The 26,792-nt window shown below is 35.2% G+C and overlaps 4 protein-coding genes across 4 annotated transcripts; 1 reads left to right on the forward strand and 3 right to left on the reverse strand.

Annotated features, from left to right (window-relative positions):
* The first annotated feature begins 2,564 nt into the window (after positions 1 to 2,564).
* Positions 2,565 to 4,182, forward strand: LOC132601945 (uncharacterized). Its single transcript, XM_060314991.1, has 3 exons — positions 2,565 to 2,976; positions 3,120 to 4,029; positions 4,179 to 4,182. Exons 1-3 carry the CDS (start codon positions 2,565 to 2,567, stop codon positions 4,180 to 4,182), a joined length of 1,326 nt encoding a protein of 441 aa, XP_060170974.1.
* Positions 4,183 to 5,324: 1,142 nt separating this feature from the next.
* LOC132601946 (uncharacterized) lies at positions 5,325 to 6,953 on the reverse strand. The gene has a single exon (XM_060314992.1). The coding sequence runs from the start codon at positions 6,951 to 6,953 to the stop codon at positions 5,325 to 5,327; it is 1,629 nt and encodes a 542-aa protein (XP_060170975.1).
* A 4,839-nt stretch (positions 6,954 to 11,792) lies between these two features.
* On the reverse strand, positions 11,793 to 21,251 carry LOC132604367 (F-box protein PP2-B11-like). The gene is made up of 3 exons (XM_060317849.1): positions 20,924 to 21,251; positions 18,554 to 18,672; positions 11,793 to 12,523 (listed from the first exon to the last, which is right to left on the reverse strand). Exons 1-3 carry the CDS (start codon positions 21,209 to 21,211, stop codon positions 12,037 to 12,039), a joined length of 894 nt encoding a protein of 297 aa, XP_060173832.1. The 5' UTR covers positions 21,212 to 21,251; the 3' UTR covers positions 11,793 to 12,036.
* Positions 21,252 to 22,295: 1,044 nt separating this feature from the next.
* Positions 22,296 to 24,712, reverse strand: LOC132604368 (F-box protein PP2-B10-like). Its single transcript, XM_060317850.1, has 3 exons — positions 24,389 to 24,712; positions 23,304 to 23,425; positions 22,296 to 22,827 (listed from the first exon to the last, which is right to left on the reverse strand). Exons 1-3 carry the CDS (start codon positions 24,647 to 24,649, stop codon positions 22,410 to 22,412), a joined length of 801 nt encoding a protein of 266 aa, XP_060173833.1. The 5' UTR covers positions 24,650 to 24,712; the 3' UTR covers positions 22,296 to 22,409.
* Between the last annotated feature and the right edge of the window lie 2,080 nt (positions 24,713 to 26,792).

The raw sequence follows: 26,792 nt of genomic DNA on the forward strand, positions 1-26,792 counted from the left end.
TGATGTAAATTTGTAACATACTTCCAACCTGCAAACATTCTTCCTGCTATTTGTTCTATTCTGTTCTCCTTAATTTTAGTTTCTACTAGACTAACTAAACCAGCTGATTCTTTATTGCAAAAGATTTGTACCTCCTTTTGCTTGTTAGGGCCATTAATACCCCTAGTGTTCCAGTAAAGTAGACTATCCATGTGCTGAAGGATGGCTTGAAGAACCACCCTTATTTCCTACCACTTGTATCATTCCCTCCGTCTTTGATACTCCATCTTGCCTATGTTGCTTCCTCTGTGTGTTCAGTGGTGTTACCCATATTGAGCCATTGTTTTGCTGCCTTGTCATTGCATTATGTTGGCCTTCTAGCTTCACTTGACCTTTTGTATTGCCCCCCATCTGTCTTAGCTTCTTGTTGTTGTTGTTGTTGTATCCTTGGTACAGTGACCCCCACCACTCCCTGATGAGGAAGCTTGTTAGTTTGCCCATTTACCTCTGCCTGCATCACATCTTCCTCTTTGCCATGAGTATCATCCACTACTGCCTGATTCTTAGGTTCTTGTTGTCAGTGTTCAGGAAAGCGTGAAGCGAAAAAAAAACAACAAGGTCCTGCTTCACGCTTTAAGCTAAGCGTGAAGCGAAGCGCCCGCTTCATTGACGTGAAGCGCAATTTTTTTAAAAAAAGAGCAAAATAAATAGAGAATATATATATAAGCAAAAGTTCAAATTCAAAACTAAAGTAGATATCCATAGACTAAAAGTTCAAATAAAAAACTAAAGTGGATATCACAAAATCCTCCAGACCATAGGACAAACAAAATCAAAGCTACTAATAGTTCGACATCTAGTTCTTATTCTTCTACAAGATTGTCAAAATCTTGTACTCCCACATCATCATCATATTGCTCATCATCTTATTCAATTTCATTATCATCTTCTTCAACTTCATCAACTAGGGAATGACTTGTAGCTACTTATTTTCCCCTCCTATGTTGGCTTGAAGTATTCCCCCTTAAACCACACTGGTTCTCCTCTACCCCCATTGCCTCGGCAGCAACACCGAAAGTGATATTAGAATCTCCCTCAAAAATTGCTTCATCTTCAGCATTCTCAACCCTGGTGAGCCATTCATTGGCATCATCAATATTGTCCAAACCAATTGGATCAATTACATTGCGAGCATTGTAACGACACATCAATGTTCTAGTATATTTTATGAACACTAGGTCATTGAGGCGCTTTAGGGTTAGTCTATTCCTCTTCTTGCTATGAATCTGCAAATAAGTTGTGGCAAGTAATTAATAGGAGTTGAGATATAATTAGTTATCTCAATATACTAAATCTTTCTTCTTAGTTCTTACATGTTCAAACACGCTCCAGTTTCTCTCACATCCGGAAGAGCTACAAGTTAAATTAAAAATTTTAATAACAAACTTTTGTAATTCCGGAGTGTCTCCACCATAAAGCCTCCACCATTCAACTATTAAAGTAGAATATATATTCAAGAATTAGTAAGTATAAAGAAATAACTTAAAAGTTAGAAGTTAACTGTTAAACTATAAAGAACGATTGATTAATCTTAAACTATAAAGAACGATTGATTAATCTGTTAACCTGGAGACTTCTTCTTTCTTTGTCTTATAGCCATTGGAAACCCAAAGGTCCCTTCAGAATTAGTATAAGCACTTAGTTGGTCCAAGTGTTCAGGAAAGCGGGCGCTTCACCGCTACGCTTCGCTTAAAGTGGTGAAGCAAAGCTTTGTCGCTTCAGGTAAGTGGAGCGGAGGCTACCCAATTAAGCGGACGCTTCTGAGAATGAAGCGGTGAAGCGGTGAAGCAGATGAAGCGTACGTTTTATGTTGTGGGCTGTTTTTTGAAAGGTCAACTTTAATAAAATAATAAGTCCAGGTCAAAATTTTAATAAAATAATACGTCCAGGTCAAAATCTTAATAAAATAATAAGTCTAGGTCAATTTTAATAAAATAAATAGTCCAGTTATTTGAAATCCTCAGCGCGACTTTGAGAAATTTTATTTCGCACAATCAGCTAGGGTTTTGCAGCAGCTCTTCTTCTCCACTTTCAGGTAATTTCTTTCTTTCTTTCTTTCTTTCTTCTTCTTCTTCTTCTTCTTCTTCTTCTTCTTTCAAGCTCTCTTCCTTGCTCTGTTTTTTTCTCCACATTTGCTCTGTTTTTTTCTCGAATTCTAGGGTTCTGCTCTGCTTTTATTCTTTCTTTCTTTCTTCTTCTATTTCTTCTTCTTCTTTCAAGCTCTTTTTTTTGCTCTGTTTTTTTCTTCACATTTGTTCTGTTTTTTCTTTCTCGAATTCTAGGGTTCTGCTCTACTTTTCTTCTTCTTTGTTATTCTGCTCTGTTTTGCTGATTTCTTTTTGCTCTGGTTTGCTGCTATATATGCTCTGTTTTCAGTTCTGCCTTTTTCTTTCTTTTCTAGTTCTGCTTTTTTCTTTCTTTTCCAGTACTTTTTCTGCTTTGTTTTGTTGTGTTCTCTGCTGATTTTGTATCAAAAAAATATTTGCTCCTGATTATTTTTCTTAAATCTTAACAGCAATTAAAAAATGTCCGAAGACCCAGCTTGGAAGTATGGGAAAAAACTTAGTGGGACCAATCGGATTGCAGTTATGTGTTTATTTTGTGATAAGATAACTAAAGGAGGAATCTTTTGCCACAAACAACATCTTATTGGTACTTATAGCGATGTTGCACGCTGTCTAAGATGTCCGGAGAATGTGAGGGAAGAAATAAAAACATATGTCGAAGGAAAAAAGGAACTAAAACGTCAAATGTTACATCAACCAACTGTAACTAATCTTGACGACGACGATGATGAAACAGAAGAAGGTGAAGCTGTTGATTTGTCCGTTCGTTCAAAATCACAAAAACGGACAACTTATGGACCAACCTCCAGTGTGAAAGGTCCTTTAGATTGCTATTATCAACCGAAGCCAACTGATAACGTAGGGACAAGCGGTAAAAAAAATTGAAAGACACTGCCTTACGGCATTTGAGGGAGCGTGCAGTTGCGGCTTTTTCACGATGGATGTATGATGTCGGGCTCCCCTTCAATTGTGTCAACCATATTGACACTTTTGGAGCCTTCCTTGATGCCGTAGGCCATTATGGTGTTGGAATGAAGCCGCCTACGTATCATGAAGTTAGTACCTCATATCTAGCTAAAGAAGTGGAAGCGACACAAAAAATAGTGGAGGATCATCGGGTAGAATGGAAGCATTTGGGATGTTCCATTATGATGGATAAGTGGATGGCAAGAACGGGAAAAATGATCATTAATGTGTTAGTGAATTCTCCAAAAGGAAGCTTATTTCTTGAATCTATTGATGCGAGTGACTCGTCTACTGATTCCATCAAGATGTTCTCCTTGTTTCAGAGCACCATTGAGAAGATTGGACCAGAGAATGTTGTTCAAGTTATTACCGATAATGCAACTGAAAATGTTAAAGCAGGTGCTATGTTGAAGGGAGTGTTCCCGAACATCTATTGGACTCCATGTGCAGCTCACTGTATAAATTTGATGTTCGGGGATATTTTCAAGGAAAGACCCTTTAGAGGAGTTTTCACTAAGGCTGTTAGAGCGCATTCCTACATTGTTCAAAGGCCTTTGTTGTTGAACATGATGAGGAGATTCACAAAACAAAAAAACTTGGTGAAACCTGGCAAAACTCGATTTGCTACTGCTTTCTTGACCTTACACCGTATGCATATACAAAAGGCCAATTTGAGAAGCTTGTTCATTTCGGATGAATGGAACAATAGTAAATTTGCAAAAGAAGTCATGGGGAAAGTAGTTGCACTCATAATGATGTCTTATACTTTTTGGAATAATGTTGTTCATGCTCTTAAAATTGGTGGGCCGTTGATTAAAGTACTTCATTTGGTGGATGGAGAACAAAAACCACCCATGGGCTACCTTTTTGAAGCTATGGATAGGGTTAAGGACTCTATACGAAAATCATTTAGTGACCCACATAAGTATGCAAAGGTCTTTGACATCATTGATAAAAGGTGGGCGGATCAACTTCATCAACTTTTGCATGCCGCTGGGAATTTGTTGAACCCATCAAGCTTTTATGATAATAATGAGATGCGATTACTAAATGCAAAAGTGACGAAGGGATTCTATGAGAGTGTTGCTAAGTTGGTTCCCAATATAGATGAGCAAGATCAAATAGGGGACCAACTAAGTGCTTATACTAATTCTGAAGGTACCTTTGGGTTTCCAATGGCTATAAGACAAAGAAAGAAGAAGTCTTCAGGTTAACAGATTAATCAATCGTTCTTTATAGTTTAACAGTTAACTTCTAACTTTTAAGTTATTTCTTTATACTTACTAATTCTTGAATATATATTCTACTTTAATAGTTGAATGGTGGAGTCTTTATGGTGGAGACACTCCGGAATTACAAAAGTTTGCCATCAAAGTTCTAGGTCTAACTTGTAGCTCTTCCGGATGTGAGAGAAACTGGAGCGTGTTTGAACATGTAAGAACTAAGAAGAAAGATTTAGTATATTGAGATAACTAATTATATCTCAACTCCTATTAATTACTTGCCACAACTTATTTGCAGATTCATAGCAAGAAGAGGAATAGACTAACCCTAAAGCGCCTCAATGACCTAGTGTTCATAAAATATACTAGAACATTGATGCGTCGTTACAATGCTCGCAATGTAATTGATCCAATTGGTTTGGACAATATTGATAATTCCAATGAATGGCTCACCGGGGTTGAGAATGCTGAAGATGAAGCAATTTTTTAGGGAGATTCTGATTTCACTTTCGGTGTTGTTGTCGAGGCAATGGGGGTAGAGGAGAACCAGTGTGGTTTAAGGGGGAATACTTCAAGCCAACATAGGAGGGGAAAATAAGTAGCTACAAGTCATTCCCTAGTTGATGAAGTTGAAGAAGATGATAATGAAATTGAAGAAGATGATGAGCCATATGATGATGATGTGGGAGTACAAGATTTTGACAATCTTGTAGAAGAATAAGAACTAGATGTCGAACTATTAGTAGCTTTGATTTTGTTTGTCCTATGGTCTGGAGGATTTTGTGATATCCACTTTAGTTTTTTATTTGAACTTTTAGTCTATGGATATCTACTTTAGTTTTGAATTTGAAATTTTGCTTATATATAAATATTCTCTATTTATTTTGCTATTTTAAAAAAAAAATTGCGCTTCACCTCAATGAAGCGGGCGCTTCGCTTCACGCTTAGCTTAAAGCGTGAAGCCCGACCTTGTCGCTTTTTTCTGCTTCACGCTTTCCTGAACACCGGTTGGTCCCCTATTTGATCTTGCTCATATATATTGGGAACCAACTTTAGCAACACTCTCATAGAATCCCTTCGTCACTTTTGCATTTAGTAATCGTATCTCATTATTATCATAAAAGCTTGATGGGTTCAACAAATTCCCAGCGGCATGCAAAGGTTGATGAAGTTGATCCGCCCACCTTTTATCAATGATGTCAAAGACCTTTGCATACTTATGTGGGTCACTAAATGATTTTCGTATAGACTCCTTAACCCTATCCATAGCTTCAAAAAGGTAGCCCATGGGTGGTTTTTGTTCTCCATCCACCAAACGAAGTACTTTAATCAATGGCCCGCCAATTTTAAGAGCATGAACAACATTATTCCAAAAAGTATAAGACATCATTATGCGTGCAACTTCTTTCCCCATGACTTCTTTTGCAAATTTACTATTGTTCCATTCATCCGAAATGAACAAGCTTCTCAAATTGGCCTTTTGTATATACATACGGTGTAAGGTCAAGAAAGCAGTATCAAATCGAGTTTTCCCAGGTTTCACCAAGTTTTTTTGTTTTGTGAATCTCCTCATCATGTTCAACAACAAAGTCCCTTGAACAATGTAGGAATGCGCTCTAACAGCCTTAATGAAAACTCCTCTAAAGGGTCTTTCCTTGAAAATATCCCCGAATATCAAATTTATACAATGAGCTGCACATGTAGTCCAATAGATATAGATGTTCGGGAACACTCCCTTCAACATAGCACCTACTTTAACATTTTCAGTTGCATGATCGGTAACAACTTGAACAACATTCTCTGGTCCAATCTTCTCAATGGTGCTCTGAAACAAGGAGAACATCTTGATGGAATCAGTAGACGAGTCGCTCGCATCAATAGATTCAAGAAATAAGCTTCCTTTTGGAGAATTCACCAACACATTAATGATCATTTTTCCCGTTCTTGCCATCCACTTATCCATCATAATGGAACATCCCAAATGCTTCCATTCTACCCAATGATCCTCCACTATTTTTTGTGTCGCTTCCACTTCTTTAGCTAGATATGAGGTACTAACTTCATGATACGTAGGCGGCTTCATTCCAACACCATAATGGCCTACGACATCAAGGAAGGCTCCAAAAGTGTCAATATGGTTGACACAATTGAAGGGGATCCCTGCATCATACATCCATCGTGAAAAAGCCGCAACTGCACGCTCCCTCAAATGCCGTAAGGCAGTGTCTTTCAAATTTTTTTTACCGCTTGTCCCTACGTTATCAGTTGGCTTCGGTTGATAATAGCAATCTAAAGGACCTTTCACACTGGAGGTCGTTGGTCCATAAGTTGTCCGTTTTTGTGATTTTGAACGAACGGACAAATCAACAGCTTCACCTTCTTCTGTTTCATCATCGTCGTCGTCAAGATTAGTTACAGTTGGTTGATGTAACATTTGACGTTTTAGTTCCTTTTTTCCTTCGACATAGGTTTTTATTTCTTCCCTCACATTCTCCGGACATCTTAGACAGCGTGCAACATCGCTATAAGTACCAATAAGATGTTGTTTGAGGCGAAAGATTCCTCCTTTAGTTATCTTATCACAAAACAAACACATAATTGCAGTCCGATTGGTCTCACTAAGTTTTTTCCCATACTTCCAAGCCGGGTCTTCGGACATTTTTTAATTGTTGTTAAGATTTAAGAAAAATAATCAGGAGCAAATATTTTTTTGATACAAAATCAGCAGAGAACACAGCAAAACAAAGTGGGGGGGACCTTCCCGCGTATGCGCCTTTATTTAGATTCCTTCGATTTTGGAATTACCAATGGAGAATCTTTCTGGGGCGCCATATTCTAGGAGCCCAAACTATGTGATTGAATAAATCCTCCTGCGGGTCAAGGGCTCCTTCTCCCTCCCCTTCTTCAAAAAGTACTGGAAAAGAAAGAAAAAAACAGAACTGGAAAAGAAAGAAAAAGGCAGAACTGAAAATAGAGCATATATAGCAGCAAACCAGAGCAAAAGAAATCAGCAAACCAGAGCAGAATAACAAAGAAGAAGAAAAGCAGAGCAGAACCCTAGAATTCGAGAAAGAAAAAACAAAACAAATGTGAAGAAAAAAACAGAGCAAAAAAGAGATCTTGAAAGAAGAAGAAGAAGCAGAAGCAGAAGAAGAAGAAGAAGAAGAAGAAGAAGAAGAAGAAGAAGAAGAAGAAGAAGAAGAAGAAGAAGAAGAAGAAGAAGAAGAAGAAGAAGAAGAAGAAGAAGAAGAAGAAGAAGAAGAAGAAAGAAAGAAAGAAAGAAGAAAAGCAGAGCAGAACCCTAGAATTCGAGAAAAAAACAGAGAATGTGGAGAAAAAAACAGAGCCAAGAAGAAGAAGAAGAAGAAGAAGAAGAAGAAGAAAGAAAGAAATTACCTGAAAGTGGAGAAGAAGAGTTGCTTCAAAACCCTAGCTGATTGTGCGAAATAAAATTTCTCAAAGTCGCGCTGAGGATTTCAAATAACTGGACTAATTATTTTATTAAAATTGACCCAGAAGAAGAAGAAGAAAGAAAGAAATTACCTGAAAGTGGAGAAGAAGAGTTGCTGCAAAACCCTAGCTGATTGTGCGAAATAAAATTTCTCAAAGTCGCGCTGAGGATTTCAAATAACTGGACTAATTATTTTATTAAAATTGACCCAGACTTATTATTTTATTAAGATTTTGACCTGGACGTATTATTTTATTAAAATTTTGACCTGGACTTATTATTTTATTAAAGTTGACCTTTCAAAAAACAACCCACAACATAAAGCGTACGCTTCATCTGCTTCACCGCTTCATTCTCAGAAGCGTCCGCTTAATTGGGTAGCCTCCGCTCCACTTACCTGAAGCGACAAAGCTTTGCTTCACCACTTTAAGCGAAGCGTAGCGGTGAAACGCCCGCTTTCCTGAACACTGCTTGTTGTGGTGCAAGATGTTTCTTCCTATAATTTTCATCTATGTGCCCATATTTCTGTCAATGTTGACATAGGGTAGGCTTCCAGTCATACTGGACCTTCTGTTCCACCAAATCCCCTCTTAGATCCTTGAAGAACACTTTATCAGGTAGTGTCCCATCAATATCTACTTCATTCAGTAATCTAGCAAAGCTTAGTCCCTGCTTCTTCTCCCTATTCTTGTCCACCATTACAGGTCGTCCAATCAGGCTTCCAATCTTACTAAGTCCTTTTGGACTCCAATATTTAAAATCTAGACCAGGAAGTTTTACCCAAATAGGAACCGTGTATGATTCCTCTCTAGTAAACTCCATGTCCTCATTCCAAGCCTTAACGATAAATGGCTTGTTATCGAAATAGAAGATTCCCCCTTGGATCACTTCATTTTTCCCATCAGCAGTGTCAAATCGAACTAGAACTATCCCATTCTTAAGCATCAACACCTTATTGATGCCATGCTTTGCCCACATTCTTTGGATGAAACCATTCAACACACTAAACGAATTCGAAGGGTGAGCCCCTAATACGAAACAGACAACAGCGTTCTTCCAGTATAGCAACTCTGTATCAATATCCTCCAGCTCAATTTCACATACCGGAATGTCACCATGTTTCTCTGGTGTGACAAAGTCAAGTTTAAACCCGGCATTGGATACCTTAGTTATGTCAAAATTATCCCATATGGATGGGCGTTTTCGCACCTCCGGGTCTACTTCTACCTCTTCATCCCATGATAATTTGAGATTCCCAGTTGTATCCTTCATTTTCGACCATTGCTCTTGAATTAGGGCCACTTCAAACACCTTATTTGCAACACCCAATTTTACTATGCCATTGCTACCTAACTGTGGTTCCCCTGCACTCATTTTCCCTACTACATCCTCAATTTGCAATTCCCTCTCTTTAATTTCTATTTCTACTACTCCATGACTCGCATCTGCAATTGATTCTTCATTCGAGTTGGAACTTCCCCAACCTCTGTTACACCTCTTGGTACCGTATTACCTTTTGTTTTTGCCTGCGTTGCCTTCGCCTAAACCATAGCTGCCTTCGCATGAGCCTGAGCTGCCTTCTCCATGGGGATACGAGCTCTCTTTCCCATGGTGGCGCACGTTAAGCTAACATGCGCCGAGAGAGAAATGTATCCTGCACCGAGAGAATTTTTACGTAACTCAAAATGATACGTAACTCAAAAAATCACGTGAGCTTGTAACCCAAGTGGGAGCATCGAGGTAGTGGAATACTGGGCTGTACTAGAAGGTTGGGCTTGATGGGCTAATTTCTGACCTGCCCTATCCAAGCAAAGAGTTGGATTATGTGGCCCAAGTGAAAACATGGGCTTCTTGATTCCTAAAGTGGGGTGGACCGCATGAGGCTGGTTTCACATAGCAAAGGTGAAGTTGTTGTATTGTAAATGATGGATGAACTAATGAATGTAAATAAACTCGGCAAAGACACGCATTAACACCGACAAAACATCTTTCTCCAAAATGAAAGCAAACTTTTAAATACATTTCTAATAGATAATCAAATATTCATCAATTATTTCTCCACAATAATGTTTCATATTCCAAAACTAAGTCAATCATCATCATATCTTCAAATTTAGTGAATTAAAAAAAAACAGTAATAGATATGTTAGTTTCATAGAAAAGATTATATATTAATCTCAACGGGAAAAATGGATTATCACTCAAGAAATCTTTAAACTTTGAATTTTGTAAGATTTTTTTTTTTTTTTTTTTTTTTTTTTTTTTTTTTTTTTTTTTTGTATAATCTGGATAATTCAACACATCAGTTTGGCGTAAGAAAGCAGGATTATGGACCGATATGGGAAACAAAGAGTGAGATGAAAGTGATAATTTATTAAGATAAGAATGTAAAATTTTGCAACTTCTATATAAATAATTGTAACTCACCTTTTAAGTACCGTTTGCTCTATGCCTTCGTCATCTTATTCGTACCAATCTCCGGCTTTCCGCTATAGCTACCAGTTTTGCGGTTTCTGCTAGTTTTTTTATGCTATACAATATACATTAATGGTTTGTATGTATATGTAAGAACATTAATGCTTGTCAGTGGAAAATTTTTAAGTAGATGGAGGTGCTATATTTTGACTTCGGACGACCAATGAAGCATCTAGCTAGTATTGAAGATGGTATAGGATTCCCTCCTGTACTAAAGCCTCAAGTAATTTTGGAGAACCATTTGATTTGTTGGTGAGGAATTGTTTTGTAACTGAAAGTTAATCTTGATAGCAAAAATGAATTAATGGGGAACTCTAACTGAAATTTTCAATGAAATCAGTTTTTAATCATAGCCCATGGAAACCATACGTATCGTTTGCTGAAGAGATGCAACGTACGGTTAGGCCTTCATTTTTTTGAGGGAAACAATTGACAATTAATAGAAAATGGGAGAAAAAGGTTAAAAAAAAAAAAAGGGAAAAAGATAAATACCAATTCTGATCTGTGAGAGCGTCACATCACCGACCCTATGTCTTACTTTTATATAGATATGTAGATTGAAAAATGTACACCCAGCAATCAAAAGTTAAAATTAAATTTAACCTATTTCATTATTATAATATGAAAATATAAGCAGCAGTTAAAAGTAAAACAAATATTTCACCTATCAATTTTGTGTTCTATATATGTTATTCTTTTTATGGTGAAAGTACAACGACCCAATTGATCTATGTTTTCCTTAAGAACCCAGCCTCATTCCCTTATTTCATGGAGACCCATTTACAAATGCACGAAGAAATTACATGTTGACTGTTGAGCAAACTAAAGGGATTATCAAACAGAAGAAGGGGAAGAAGTTTAAATGCTTATGGAAAAAGGAAATATTAAAAGATAGAGCGACACGGCAGACAGAGAAGGAGTGGGGTTTAATTTTTTGGCAGAAGGACCAAAAAGCCCTTCTCATTCATGTGGACTTAATATAGTATTAGGGGCATTTTAGTGAAACAAAAAATGGGTAGGTTGTTAACCGACGACCTTCATGTTGTAGGTTAGCATAATATATATATATATATATATATATATATATATATATATATATATATATATATATATATATTCAGCATATAGTGATTTGGGGATAGAAGTTAGAATTACGAAATCAAACCTAATAGAATGTTTTTGAATTATTTTCTAAAACAACTTGTCCTAAAATCTGAGTCTTCCTACATACTCAACATGGATCAATACGTGAGTATCTAAAATAAAAGCTCTAGCGGAATGGATAAATAATGTTGCAGAAACTTGTGAAATAAAATTATTAAGGTTATGACAAAAGTTTATCCTTGAAGGAAATTGAAATCAAAAAGAAAGATAACTCTATTTTGTGCGGCACAATGTTTAAACTTCAACCGAAACATCTAAATAAGAAAACCAATAACATACTTGAGTCAAATAAGATGTCTATTTTAGGGCAACAATTGAATCAACATCAAGTACATTGTAAACTAAAGAAGCTAATATATAAAGCAAACTTTGGAAATAAGAACAACATAAATCACCCATAAAGTCTAGAATTTTTTTTTTTCAAATAAAAATAAAATAGCCATGGTATCCGAGCCAAACTTGGGCGCAGTTCAACTACATTATAATAACTTCTAGGGGCGGAGCCATAATAATAGAGCTACGAGTTCGGAGAACCCAATAACTTTGACTCAAACTCTACATTTGTACTAAGATATTCAGTTAATCAATAAGTATAAAGAAATATATCTCGAACCCAGTAAGCAAAAAGAGTTATAGTTCAGAACTCATAAACTTAAAATTCTATATCCGCCTCTAACTTGTATTTGATTATTTTGGGACGAAACTCTATTCCTTCAACAATGAGTCCACCTTTTGGATGAAGACGTTTAATCTCAATCAATCTTGCTTCAATAGGTCCATCAATGCCTTCCTTGCTATTAAAATCTCCCAATTCTACTTCCATCCATCCATCTCCTCTCATTTTTGGATTTTTTCCACTTGCTATAATCTGTTGATTATGATTTCCTCCAAAAATCCTTCTGTCTTGGGGCAATGTTTCAAGTTGCACTGTGTTGGCTTGTTTTTCAGTTTCAGAGTCAGTCTCATAATTAACAAACCTAATGATTGCATTAGCAGATTCAAGTCCATAGGACTTTTGGTCTACCAATTTAAACACCAAATAAGCAGCATAATTTGTCTTTGGTGACAACATTTCTGTTCCTATTCTTCCACGAATATCCAACCAATGTACAGAGACAAGACGTGCCACTTCTGAGAATCTGCAAGAAACATTTGTTAGGAAAATTCTAAAAAAAAAAAAATTGTTGATATGTAGGATTTATCTCTCAATAGGTCTATCGGATGTGAATTTGCATGGGTCAAAGCCCAGGTTTAAAAGCATTAGGCTATATACAATATCTGTGTAATTTAACTTATTATAGCAAGTTTTTATTTTTGCAATCAAAACGTTGACCGAAACCTGGCTACCAGCATGACTGTTCGTGTTCACAACGTAGAAGGATCACTATTTGGGAGCTTGGGGAGAGGGAGTTTAAAGCTCCTATAAAGGTGACTCCTTTCATGGCTCAAACCACATTTTCTTAAGTGAAGAGGAATCTCTAACCACATTTTCTTAAGTGAAGAGGAATCTCTACCATCTTTGTTGTGTATTTTTCCTCATTGATGAAAAAGAAAAAATATTAAGGGGTTTATAGACTTGAGTGGGCTCTTCCACCTAATAAAATAGTTTTTCGAGTTGGACTGCCCTATTCAATCTATAATAATTGGATTTGAGCAGGTTGAGTAACACTTGTGGCTGCAACTCAAGGTAATATATATGTCGCTTGGTATAGTGCCAGGAATTGTAGCGTGTGTTAAAAGTCATCACCAACTTAATCTCCAAGACAATGGATAATCAACCTAGAATGTTCAAGTAGTTCTAGAGAGTTGAAAGAAGAACTCTAGAATGAAAGTTCTAGAGTAGAGTCTAGAAACAACTCTAGAAATAAGTAGAAGTGTAATTCTATAATTAGGTAGTTGGTAACATCTATATATATATATATATATATATAATTGCAGGACATAAGTCCGGTGATGTGGCGCTCTCTATGACCAGCAAATTCATTTTTCTTTTTTCTCAATTTTTTGGCTTTTCTCCTATTTAATAATCATGTGTTATTGGAAAAAATTCCAAAAGTCACTTTTTAAAAAAAACCAAAAGACATTTCCCCTCGATTGTAGGGGCCTTCCAAAAGAAAGAATGAAACGTTGCTTCCATTTAAATAACTAACCAGCTTTTTCATCTTCCCAAAACAAAGTATTACACGCTGCCAGTTGCCACAAGAAATCAAACATTTACAATTGTTAAAATACTAATGATAGTTACACAGGAGTAATACCGACATCTTTTCACAAATGAATTTTGTAAAGATGAATACACAAAATGGTGAGGATGTTCACGTGCAAATTTGGAGCAGAAAACGAGTTTTGCTTTTGCTTACCAACTCAAATAATATATTTACATCCTGCATGAACGAGTGTATAAGGTTTATTTCTTTTTCCTTCTTTTTTCACTTTGAAAAAATATGGATTTATATGATTTGTTCTACATCGGTGTAAATATCATGAATAAATAGCATGCTCTTTCTAATGAATTTTTCTGGATTATTTGGGTTTGATCTAGCAAAAAAATTATGCATTTATGTGCTATTGCCTCTCCTTTTTGAAAAGGGTGTTGTCTCATTGTGTAGAAATAAATGAATTCTATGTGGTACTTAATTATGTTCCGTTCCTGCTTCTTTATTACTACCTCCAGTTCAAAAAGAGTGTCCACTTAGGTAGGATATAATTTATGTAATTAATTTAGGGAATTAATGATAAATGATTACAAGTATTGGAATTGACTGCGGCTGATGCGATTCGTGATAACGAGAAAAACATAATTCTTACCAAGCATCTACTCTTAACTATGATGACAATAAAAAACTGGCACTAAAGAAAATAAAATCTGATTTTCCGCCTATTATCACTTTTTATTACTAATCAAAATACATATATCTCATTTCTATGGACTGTTATCTTCTGATTAGAAGTCATAAGATGATATTTGTGCAGAATTTTAATTTTTTAATGCTCATGAAATCTTTCTTAATTAGATAGAACTTAAATGACTAATATATTAAAATAATTTAAGTGAATGAAGTAGCGTATGGATTAATCTAAATATATTTTTTTTCATAGAAAAGTGTATTGGTGTCTAAACTACTATTTAAATTCGTTAATGACATGCTGATATGTTTTGTAGATGTATTAATATATTTTATGACCGCGTGAAGCGTGGTAATTTTACTAGTTCTAGAATAGAGTAGTAAATACCCCTAACTAGATCCTTCCATCACCTCCTATAAATAGAGGTGGTTCATTTGAGTTGTAAGCAAGTAATCAAGAAGAGAGCAAGTAAGTACTCAAGCAAGAGAAAGCTCAAGGAAGAGAGTAAGAGGAGCTCAAGAAGTGAGGGCAAGTGAAGTGTGCTCAAGTAAGGAGTGTGTGCTCAAGATAAGAGTGAGTGCTCAAGTAAAGAGTGTTGCTGAAGCAAGCAACAAGTGAGTGATCAAGTGGCCAATAATAGAGAGAAACAAAGAGAGTTGCTAGAGTGTGAGTACAAAAGAAAAAAATTAAGTGTAAGAAATTGTAAGACCGAAGTTGGTCCTTACTTTGCAATAATAAAATTCAAGTTGTGCCCGATGATTCTTAACAAGTGGTATCAGAGCCAAGTTGATCAAGAGAGGTAGCAGCTCAAGGGAGATCCTACAAGCTACTGTCGGAGGCTACAAGTCAAGAGGCACTGGTAAATGGCAGATTTTGCAAGCACTCTCAATAGCGTTGAGAAGCTCAACACAAGCAACTACGGATCGTGGAGCACGAGAATGCAATATTTTTTTCTCGGCTAAGAATTATGGGATATTGTTGGTGGCTCAGAGACTACACCACCAACTGATGCCGAAGCAGCAAAAAGATGGAAGGTTAAAGTTGGAAAGGCCATGTATGCTCTCACTGTAACAGTTGAAGATGAGTTCCTGCAACGGATTAAGAACGCCAAGACACCCAAAAAAGCTTGGGACACGCTGGCAACGATTTTTACGAAGAAGAATGATGCGAGATTACAAAGGCTTGAAAATGAACTTCTGTCGATCTCACAACGTAACATGACAATTAGTCAATACTTCTCAAAGGTAAAATATTTATGTGATGAAATATCAAAATTAGATCTAGAGAATGCAATCACAGAGACAATGATGAGGAGAATCATTGTTCATTGTCTGAGGCCGGAGTATAAATGCATAATTACTGCTACACGAGGGTGGGCCACAGAACCAACTTTATCCGAGTTGGAAGACCTGTGGCAAATGAAGAAGACTTGGATAAGCCATTATCAAGTCTTTCTATAAAAGATGAAGATAAGGCACTCTTCAGCAAAAGGCAAGGCTATCGAAAAAAGGATGAGGGACGATCAGTCAATACTTCTCAAAGGTAAAATCTTTATGTGATGAAATATCAAAATTAGATCTAGAGAATACAATCACAGAGACAAGGATGAGGAGAATCATTGTTCATTGTCTGAGGCCGGAGTATAAAGGCATAATTACTGCTACACAAGGATGGGCCACCGAACCAACTTTATCTGAGTTGGAAAATCTGTTGGCAAATGAAGAAGACTTAGATAAGCCAATATCAAGTCTTTCTATAAAATATGAAGATAAGGCACTCTTCAGCAAAAGGCAAGGCTATCGAAAAAGGGGTGAGGAGTGAAGCTCTCGGCCAGAAGAATCAGCATCAAAGAAGCCAGTGAGCCAACAAGCAGGCAAACAAAGGTTTCAACAACCAACAAAGAGACAAGTGCTACAATTGCGAAAAGAAAGGACACTACGCCAGAGATTGCTGGTACAAGAAGGTCGAAGGTAACATAGCTACTTCCACCCAACTAAGCAAGATGAAGAAGAAGCTTGGGATTTCGAGACTGCTTATGCAGTTGAAGAAAGCAATCAACAGAAAAGGCTTGTCACCTCTAGCTCTGACGGAGAAAAAGCGTTTGCACCTACAACTGTAAGTAAGAAACTGGTTACAAACATGATTGGATCATTGATTCGGGATGCTCCAATCACATGACCGGTGATGAGAAAAAGTTGATCAATGTGAGTGAATATAAGGGCGATCGGGTAGCGGTGACTGTAAATGATTCAAGAATGCCAATAACTCACATTGGCAAGACGGTGTCCATGCCTTTTCACAGCTCGAGACAAGTGCAACTTCAGAATGTCTACCACGTTCCAGGTATGAAAAAGAACTTACTATCTGTATCGAAGCTAACAGCTTCAGGAAATTATCTCGTATTAGGGCCAAATGACGTAAAAGTATATCGAAGCTTCGAAGTTACAAGCTCGCCAATCATGAAGGGAAGAAGATTAGAGTCAATTTATGTCATGCCAACCGAGACAACTTATGTGATGCCAGCCGAGACAACTTATGTGGTAGTTGATGAATCACCGACACGATGGTATGAAGAAGTCACATTATCAAATTCAAGAGAATTAGAGCAAGAACTGCAATATAAACTTGAAGAAGAAGGACAAGCAAGTAAGGCAAAATCAAAAGAACGTGAAAAACATAAATCACATACAAAAGAGATATCTCCACAAAAGGAAAAGAAGAGTTCATGGAAAAATAGAGCCTGTGAAATTCCAAACGTGTTGCAAGAGAAAGTCCAAGAAGCACCACAACCGCAGCTAAGGAGGTCTACACGGATAAAATATCCAAACATTAAGTATATAGATGCATCATTAGCTAAGGTGGTCAAGATAAAAGCGAATACTACCTTCGAAGAAGCTTCAAAGAGTAGGGACCGGAGAAGAATATATTCCCAGAGGGCATGGACATCATGATGTTTACAGAGTTTCAAAAATCGCTCACAACGGATGCAAAGAACAAATTAAGTTGGTGCTGAGGGGAGTGTTAAAAGTTATCACCAACTTAATCTCCAAGACAATGGATAATCAATCTAGAATGTTCAAGTAGTTCTAGAGAGTTGAAAGAATAACTCTAGAATGAAAGTTCTAGAGTAGATTCTAGAAACAACTCTAGAAATAAGTAGAAGTGTAATTCTAGAATTAGGTAGTTGGTAACATTCTAGAATAGAGTAGTAAATACCCCTAACTAGATCCTTCCATCACCTCCTATAAATAAAGGTGGTTCATTTGAGTTGTAAGCAAGTACTCAAGAAGAGAGCAAGTAAGTACTCAAGCAAGAGAAAGCTCAAGCAAGAGAGTAAGAGGAGCTCAAGAAGTGAGGGCAAATGAGGTGTGCTCAAGGACGGAGTGTGTGCTCAAGATAAGAGTGAGTGCTCAAGTAAAGAGTGTTGCTGAAGCAAGCAACAAGTGAGTGATCAAGTGACCAATAATAGAGAGCAACAAAGAGAGTTGCAAGAGTGTGAGTGCAAAAGAAAAAAAATTAAGTGTAAGAAATTGTAAGGCCGAAGCTGGTCCTTACTTTGCAATAATAAAATTCAAGTTGTGCCCGATTATTGTGCCAGACAATTCTCAACAGCGTGGAGGGACTTAGGAGGGGTCAGTCGTGACCAACTGGTAAGAAGCTAGTAGTGATGGCCTGGATCCAAAAGAAATGTCAATCATGACGAACTGGGCTTAGATGAGTACCAGAGTGGTTCTAGATCAATGGTGCCAACTGTGACCAACAAGGACGTTGGCCCTCAAGTAGGGAAAATTATTGTCTGTCAGTTGTCTCTCATTAATTAGAAAGAGAAATACTAAAGGGTTTATAGGTTTGAGTGAGCTCTCCCACCTTTTAGACTAGTCTTTTGAGCTGTCTTCTCTCGTTGAAATTATAACAACTAGATCTACAGTAATTAGCTTGTTAAAGTAGGTTCTTAATCTATTTGATATGTTACCATATCAGAAATTTTTGTACATATTATGGTAAGCATATATGAAAAATTACCACCGGTAGGTCAACTTAACCTAATAGTGCATATATTCTATATACTCTCAGTGTACATTACATAAACTCTTATAAAATGCATTTCTTCAATTTTATCAGTACAAGCGAAGAGATAATCTTTATAGCAACCAAGCAAATAACTAGACAATATTTGAAATAAAGGGCAAAAAGATAGAAAGAAAGAGCTAATTAATGTAATGCATAAAATATTTAAAAGTACGATGATTTGTTCTCTTCTTATATATAAAATAAAATAATATGAAAATGAAGTTGTAGATGAAATTAGAAAAGAGATAAACCTGGAATTGCTGTATTTCCTCCATTTCCAAAAGGATGACCTATTGCCCCACGAAATTATAAGCTCTCTTGGTGCTATCATAAAACACTTCTTCCCACTATGCTTATCAAGTGAAAAACTCTAAGAAAAAAAAAGTATTAAACAATATCCAAATGTATCCTATTGTATTTATAATTCAATTAATCCAAATTCACACTCTATAAGATCAGAGGAAGGCTTTCTACCAGGTATTTTTTTCATTCCCAAGCATTTTCAGCCCACTCGTTTAGATGATTGTTACACATAGTTTGTATTATGTTGTATTGTTTTGATGACACAATGTTTGATTGTATTGTTTTTCGTCGTTACGTTATGTGACACATTAACAATATGAAAAAATAAACTTACAATATTATAAAGAAAAGTAGTATTAGAGTTAATATAAAAAATAAAAAGGGTAGGAGAAAGGATAAATTAGAATTATAAAGTAAAAGAACAAAGTCAAAATAAAAATTTGATAACGACACGATCACACAAAATTAGTCGTTACATAAAAAGAGACTTTCATCGTTACATGACGACATATTTAATAATACGATACAATAATGAATTAATTAACAATTAAATCAAACGATGTATTTAAAATAATAATAGGATACAATAGGTAACAACCACCCAAAGAGCACATAGTTCAATTTTTCAAAAACCTAAACTTTGGAGAGAGAAACAGAATAAAACATGATTCGTTCGATCTTTTTAGTTGCAGTAATTAAGAAAAGATAAATGAATTGGTATGTACAACATGTTCAATTTTACAACAGCGTATAAAAGGGTGTAACTATTCGGAAAATCTATAGGCATGCAGAATTTCAATTTTGAAAGAGGGATTATATATTGAAATTGTTATGTACATTGCAGCAACCAGTAATCTTTTGTTGAGTAATTAACTTACCTAGCAAATCTACTACTGTACTAATTTATTAAGAAAAACAGCACAATATTTTACCCTTGCCCAACAAAAATAAAATAAAAACATCAAGCATGGGTATAGCCAATGATTAATGAGAATGAAAATGACGGGAGATTAGATATTAAATTTCAGTAGAGTTAAAAATACTAAATGGTTATTTCTTCCCACTTGCATGAGCTGCAGAGTTATCTGGTACTAGGAGCGGAGCTAAAGTGGGCAAGGGGTTCAATTGAATTCTTTTGGCCCGAAAGTTATATTGTGCAAATAGGGCAGAAGTTGCTTTAATAGGGCAGGTTTTTTTTTATTGATATTAAGGGGATTTAATGAGGGACAATTTTAATTTAGTGGTGAAGGGATTCAAAAGTTGCTTTACATTTGGGTAGTCATATTTTTAAATTACAAACCTATGACCCAACAAATTATGGCCGCAGCTTGTATATACAGCATTATACAATCAGGGGCAGACCTAGTAAGAGCCCAGGGGGTTCGGATGAACCCGAACCCCCTTCGGCGAAAATTTGCACTGTATATATAAGGTGAAAATTATTTTTTATGTATATAAAGTAGACGTTGAACCCCCTTAGCTTCTTCATTTATGGCTTCTTTATATTTTTGAACCCCCTTGACATAAATTCTGGCTCCGCCACTGTATACAACAATGTACAACTTTATATAACAATATATAACTTTATACACCTACTGTAGACAATGTATAAACCTTGTATAAAAATGTATAATAACGTATAAGAGGTGTTTATACATACTTCTACAGTGTTATGCAGTGTTATACAGTGTTAAAAGTGTAACATAGTGTATGTGTTTTATATACACTTTACCCTTAAAAAAACACCAACATTAGAAAGAGATTTGAAAGGAAAAAATAGCATCTTGGAGTTTGATATGGGGGGGAAGGGGGGTTGGCTATCTCGGGTAATAACTTTTTAAAAAAATGGGATGAAGCCTTAAAAATGTAAGAAAAAAAACCATGGCCATTTCGGGTAAATACTTTACCCTTTCCCTTTTCTTTAATCCCCTTATATGAATTTACTTTGTACAACTACTTTTTTGTTTTCTTCAATGTACATATGATATGATCTACGTTTTATACGAAAAATTATGTTCTACAACTACCTGATATTTGTGTTGGTGAAGGGTAGCAAATACCTAATCAAATTCCATGCAAACTGACCTAAACACCGTCGTATAAAAAGAAAAAATCATAAAAAGTAACCACACAAGTACCTAATTAAATAATTAAAATTTACACGAACAGACCTAGACACTGCCGTTACAAAATGAAAAATCATAAAAAGTAACCACACAAATACCTAATTAAATAATTAAATTCCACGTAAACTGACCTAGACACCACCATTACAAAAAAAGATCATAAAAAGTAACCACTTCAAGATAGGATTTTACCAGTTTGCCTCCATCAAGGAGAATGGGAGAATCACACATGCTAAAAAATAGCTCCTTTTTGGTATTGCAAACAGGAGGAAAATCTGATCTACCAATTATTTCTTGATAATCAGTAGGCAAAAACCTTTCCCAAATTTCATCTGATTGTATAGCAGCCTTGAATCCTTTTGATAAAATTGTTGATCTTACTGCATCTGCCGGAGTTGTGCGTGAAATAATCTCAAATATGCAGCCTTCTGGCAACTTTTCGAAATAATTCATTGGAGCAATGGACTTGGAAGAATGCATGTCACAATTTTTATATGAGTTTTTAAAATAAGGAGTTAAGGACAGTTTTTGATTCTGTAAAGAACTTTGTCCCAAGTGTTTTATATATATACACATACAATTTAGCCATCAAGTATTGCTGTTATCAATGTGTAGCAAGGGAAAACATTGTAGAAATCTATAGTGTCAATAATGTTGATAAAGTATAGATAAGCATATAATTATGTTTCTTTAATTGTAGATTAACTAAATATAATGTTTCATTTATTGCAGATTAACTAAATAAGAGAGTCAAACTCATTCAAACAACAATAACTACTGCCACGTCAGAGGCGGAGGCAAGGATTTGAACCTTATCAGTGTTCGATTCTAATCTTTTTAAGTTATTGGGTTCTAAATTAAAAATCTGTACATATTCAATGAATATTTATGACAAATACAAGATTTGAACCGAAACTATTGAGTTCATCCGAACCCGCAGCCTATGCCCTAGCTCCGCCCTGTGCTACGCCTCAAGTGAATTGGGATTGACACTATCAATGAGTCTTTGTTGTCCATATAGTTTCACTTAAATTCAATGTAAACAAATAGTTCTATAAAATAAATATAACAGGTACGAGAAGATCTCTATTTTGGCACATAAATCTGCGTTTGGATTAAAAGATTCCTAGAAAACGTTGGACCATAACAAACGCACTAACACCACTAAAGCTTGTTCTCGACTCTCAACTAATTGGTATCACTATATGGTTCTTTTTTTTTTTTTTCATCATGTCCTACTTTAGCTATGTTTACCTATCATAACTTTCGAGACAATTTCTTTTCATGTCATTTTAATTAGGTCTACCTCATATTCTTTTAATACCTTCATTCATCATGGTTCATGCAATAAAAACTTAATTAACTTATGATTTAACAATGATAAATTACCTATTCCCCACCTGGAGGCTACAAACTGATGCACAGGTTTCATACCTTTAAACCGATGCATCTAGCGGTTGACACTACCAAACCATCTCATCTGTGTTACTGAACACTATTTGTTAACAAAAAACTTGACTTTTTCAGTGGAGCTAAAAAATAATAAAAAAATTGAGCTGAAACATTTCTAAAATCTTGAAGTAAAGTAAGCCAACAGCCATAAAAAATATATACATATTATCACTGTTTATATTCAAGAAAATAACATTAGCTGTGATAGAATTTTACAATATCTTCTTCATTCTGGTCTAAACTCCATTCCTTGAACAATAAGACCACCTTTTCCATGAAGACGCTTAATCTCCATCAATCGCGCTTCAACATCTCCGTCGTCTCCTGTATCGTTGGAAAAACTTCCCAACTCTATTTCCATCCATCCATCAACTCTTTTCTGCGGACGTTTCATGTTACGTTTGCGTCTCCAAACTTTTTTTTCGACTAGAGTCACGACGCTAGCTCTTTCCTCAGCCTCTTTGTCGCTCACGCGATTCACAAATCTAACAACTGCATTAGCAATTTCTAGTCCCTCGTGTCCCTCTGCTAATTTGAACACTAAATAAGCAACATATTTGGTTCCTTTGGACAACATCTGCGTTCCAATTGTGCCTCGTATATCTAGCCAACTTACAGCCTTGAGATGAGCTACTTCTGAAAATCTGCAAAATAAAATGTATTGTCTCAATATCTGTACTTAATGAATTAAAACTATATATATCGTCAATGTAAGGAATTTTTGTATAGTCTTTACATGTCGTAGCGGGTAACCTATTTTATTAAGTACCATTTTAAGGATCTTACCTACAAATGTCATTTGGGAGGTCCTAATTGTGTGAAAAATTCTTTATACTGATAGTTGTGAAGTCAGGATTTCCGTCAAAAGGATTCAAGGAACAACAAAAATAAATATGCAACGAAGCCTAGGGGATCCAAAATCTAAAATACATACATACGCTTGAAAAACTTGACCTTTTATCCTCAGTGTAATTTTTTGACTAACGAAATTCAAATGAACCCCCTTCTGCCCCTGGCTCCACACAGGTCGATCGACAGTGTATATAGCTCAAACTCATTTATGATTAGCAAAGTATAAACCAATAAAATCATGAAAATGAATAGAGAAATATAAAAGAACCTGGAGTCTGGGTGAGATATCCATTCCCAATACCATGGTGTATCGACGGCCCATATAATAGCAAGTTCCCTTGCTGATATCATAAAACATTTCTTCCCAGTTTTCTTATCAAGTGAAAACCTCTGTTTTTGACAAAATAAATAAATCAAATCACAGAAACAGAGCACATCAGAAAAGAATTAGCTGAAAATTCTTGTTTTCATGAGAGTAATATCCCATTTTAAAATATTCACACTTTTATTTTTTGTCCATTAAAAAAAAAGACACCTATTGGTATAAACTTATTTAATTTTGCATTTTTCATTTAAATAAGTGTCATAATGGTGTCCATAGCCTATTGGCCGGCTAACCTGTCGAAAGCACATTATTGGGGGTTTAGCACTTCCTACCGAGGAGGACTCTTATACAATTGGAAACCAACAACAGTAAACATACAGAACAGCCTCAATTAAAAAATATATATAAAAGAAGCATTAGAAAAAAAAACACATAGAACTAAGAGTTGGACTCTATAATGTCAAGAGCACAAATTCCACCTGCAGATAAGAGGATATCAATCATAAAAGTGAATACAATGGCACATCTTGAAGCATAAAGAAAGCAAGCAATTGGATCTCAACCTGAATGAGTAAACAACACCCCCCCCCCTACCCCTACCCCTACAAATGATTAGTTCAGAACCGATCAACTCAAAAGGATTAAAATTTCAAACTCATAACCTTCGAATCCTAGCTTCACTTCCGCCTGTGGGTGTATTTTAAGTCCCATTCGATACCATAAAAGTAAGAGTTAATGGTCAAAAACACACATTAAATATGAACTATCTCAACTGGTATGCAAAACACACTTGAACCGTTTCACTTTTTCAGTCAAAAATTATCACCAACTAGTTTGCAAAATACACGAGAAACCAAAAAAAAAAAAAATGATACTTGACATGCGTTTTTTTTTACCCTTAACCCTAAAAGTAAGTTGACCACGTGTATTTTTACGCAAAATACAACTTATGAGTAAAAAAAACTTCCTTTTTTCTCAAGTACAACTAAAAATAGAAACTAAAATAGGTTATGGAGGAAAGGACATACCAGTTTGCCTCCATCAATGAGAACTGGAGAATCACACAGACTAAAATAAAGCTCTTTTTTCGAGGAACAAACCCGCATGGAGACATATCTCGAGACAATATCTTGATAATCTTCGGGCAAAAACTTTTCCCAAATAACGTCTGATTCAACAGCAGAGTTGAAACCTTTGGATATTGTAGATGAAATTACTGCATCCTTTGGTGAAGTGAAGGAGAGAATATCAGATATACAACCTTCTGGTAGCAATCGAAAATATTCCATTGGGAAAAAAGAGAGTTGTAAGTTTTGTTTACTTTGTGACTCGTAAAGTGTGTCTATATAGCAAACAAAGCAAACTGAAAAGTGGTCTGATAGTTTTTTTACACTTCATATGTCTTAACGGTTAAGTATTTGCTAGTCGATGAGACACCTAACGTAGCAGCATATTTCTTGAAATACTAAAATAATTTTTTTTAAAATCTTTTTTTTATTACATAGGGGAGGGAAAATAGAGAGAATATTATAATGTGAGAATTCGAATCTTCATCAATAAGGTGAAAATTCAAATAGCTAACCAACTGAGCTATTAGATTCCTACAATACTAAAATAAAATAAATAAGTTAAAACAGAAATAAAATACTCCCTCCGTTCCAATTTATTTAATATAATTTGATTAGGTAGGGAGTTTAATAAAAAATAGACCAATTAAACACTATATATATGTCTTAACGGTTAAGTATTTGCTAGTCAATGAGACACCTAACGTACCGGCATCTTTCTTGAAATTCTAAAATAAAATAAATAAGTTAAAACGGAAATAAAATACTCCTTCCGTCTCAATTTATGTGGTATAATTTAATTATGCAGAGAGTTTAAGAAAGTACGAAAGACTTTTGAACTTGTGCTCTAAAATAAGACATAAATATTTGTGTGGTTGTAAATCATTTCATTAAAGGTAAAAAAAAAAAGGTTCAAGTTAAATTAGTTTCAAATATAGAAATGTATTATTCTTTTTTGAACAAAAAAAAGTATATCGCATAAATTGGTGAAAGAAAGTATACACTATTACATATTTGAAATCTACTTTTGTCCTGTTTGAGGACTTCTATAATTGTTGTTATTATTATTATTAGTGTTATTGTTATTGTTATTGTTATTATTATATTTATTTTTATATATTTAACTTATTTCGACTTTTATTTTTATTTGGTGGGAAGGTGATTTGAGTAGAGCTTAAATGGAAAAGTGAGAATTAGTTAACCAACTTATTTGGGACTAAAACGTAATTGTTATTGAAGATTATATTATTGCTAATTTCCAAGCTCAATACAAGGTACAAAATAAATAAAAAAAAAAGGAAAATGCTCCTTTTGTTTCATTTTCTATGGTTATTTTACTACTTGAGAAGTCATGAAATATTTCTTCTTTAAATTTAGTTTGACTGTAATATATTATCCCTTCCGTTAAATATTATTGTGGTAGATTTTAACTACAAGGGTCGACTTATTTAATTATCGCTGTGAATTCAAATATAGAACCTGCAAGTACTGTAAGATAAAATTAGCATATTTACAACGAATATAAATAGTACTTATAAGTTATAATAATTTATAATTCAAACATTTGAAAAAATTGTGGTAAAAAAATTTATCTTCGACCTTCCACACGGTAATAGTGTCACATAAAGTAGAACAGAGGGAGTCAGATTATCATTATTTTCATCTAGTTCTCACATATGTACATTTCAATTCTGCAAAAAATAGTAAAGAATTTATGTATTAATTAACATAAATTAGGTGTTTTGACTACATTTTTTTTTCCTCCAGCAATTTGAAAAAAAAAAAAAGGAAGAAGAGAAAATGCCAAGTAGTGGGGATGGACTTAGATACACCAGACAAACAACTCATGTGGAGGAAGGTGTGTCCAATTGAGCACTCAATTCCAAAAACACTTAGAAATGTTTGGTAGTGCCAAGGAAATACCTAAACATGTACTTACAACGTATGAGTTTGAAACTTTTTGTCATTCCTTTTTATTGAAATGAAACATGAAATGTCAGGAAGATACATATATATTGGGGTTCTTTGCATCATTTCTTCTTTAAAACTGTCCCTTTCAAAAAACGAAAGAAAAGAAAAGGAATGACATAGCCCTCAAATTTGACTTCAACTAGCAAGTATACCCTCCAACTTTGGGTGTGCACAAATAGGCACCTCAATTTGTATAAAATTGAACACGCAAACGCAAATGTGACGTAACACTAATGTGACATATTTTGGAAGTGTCTAGCTGATCATTTTGTAAGTTGGAGTGTTCAATTGACAAAGTGAAGATAAATTGAGGTATCTACTTATGCACACCCAAGGTTCACTTATAGGGAAGCGCTCCCTATCAACACGGAAGAAAATAGTTGAGTCAATCATG

Source organism: Lycium barbarum, chromosome 7 (assembly GCF_019175385.1).
Source record: "Lycium barbarum isolate Lr01 chromosome 7, ASM1917538v2, whole genome shotgun sequence".
Taxonomy (NCBI): Eukaryota; Viridiplantae; Streptophyta; class Magnoliopsida; order Solanales; family Solanaceae; genus Lycium; species Lycium barbarum.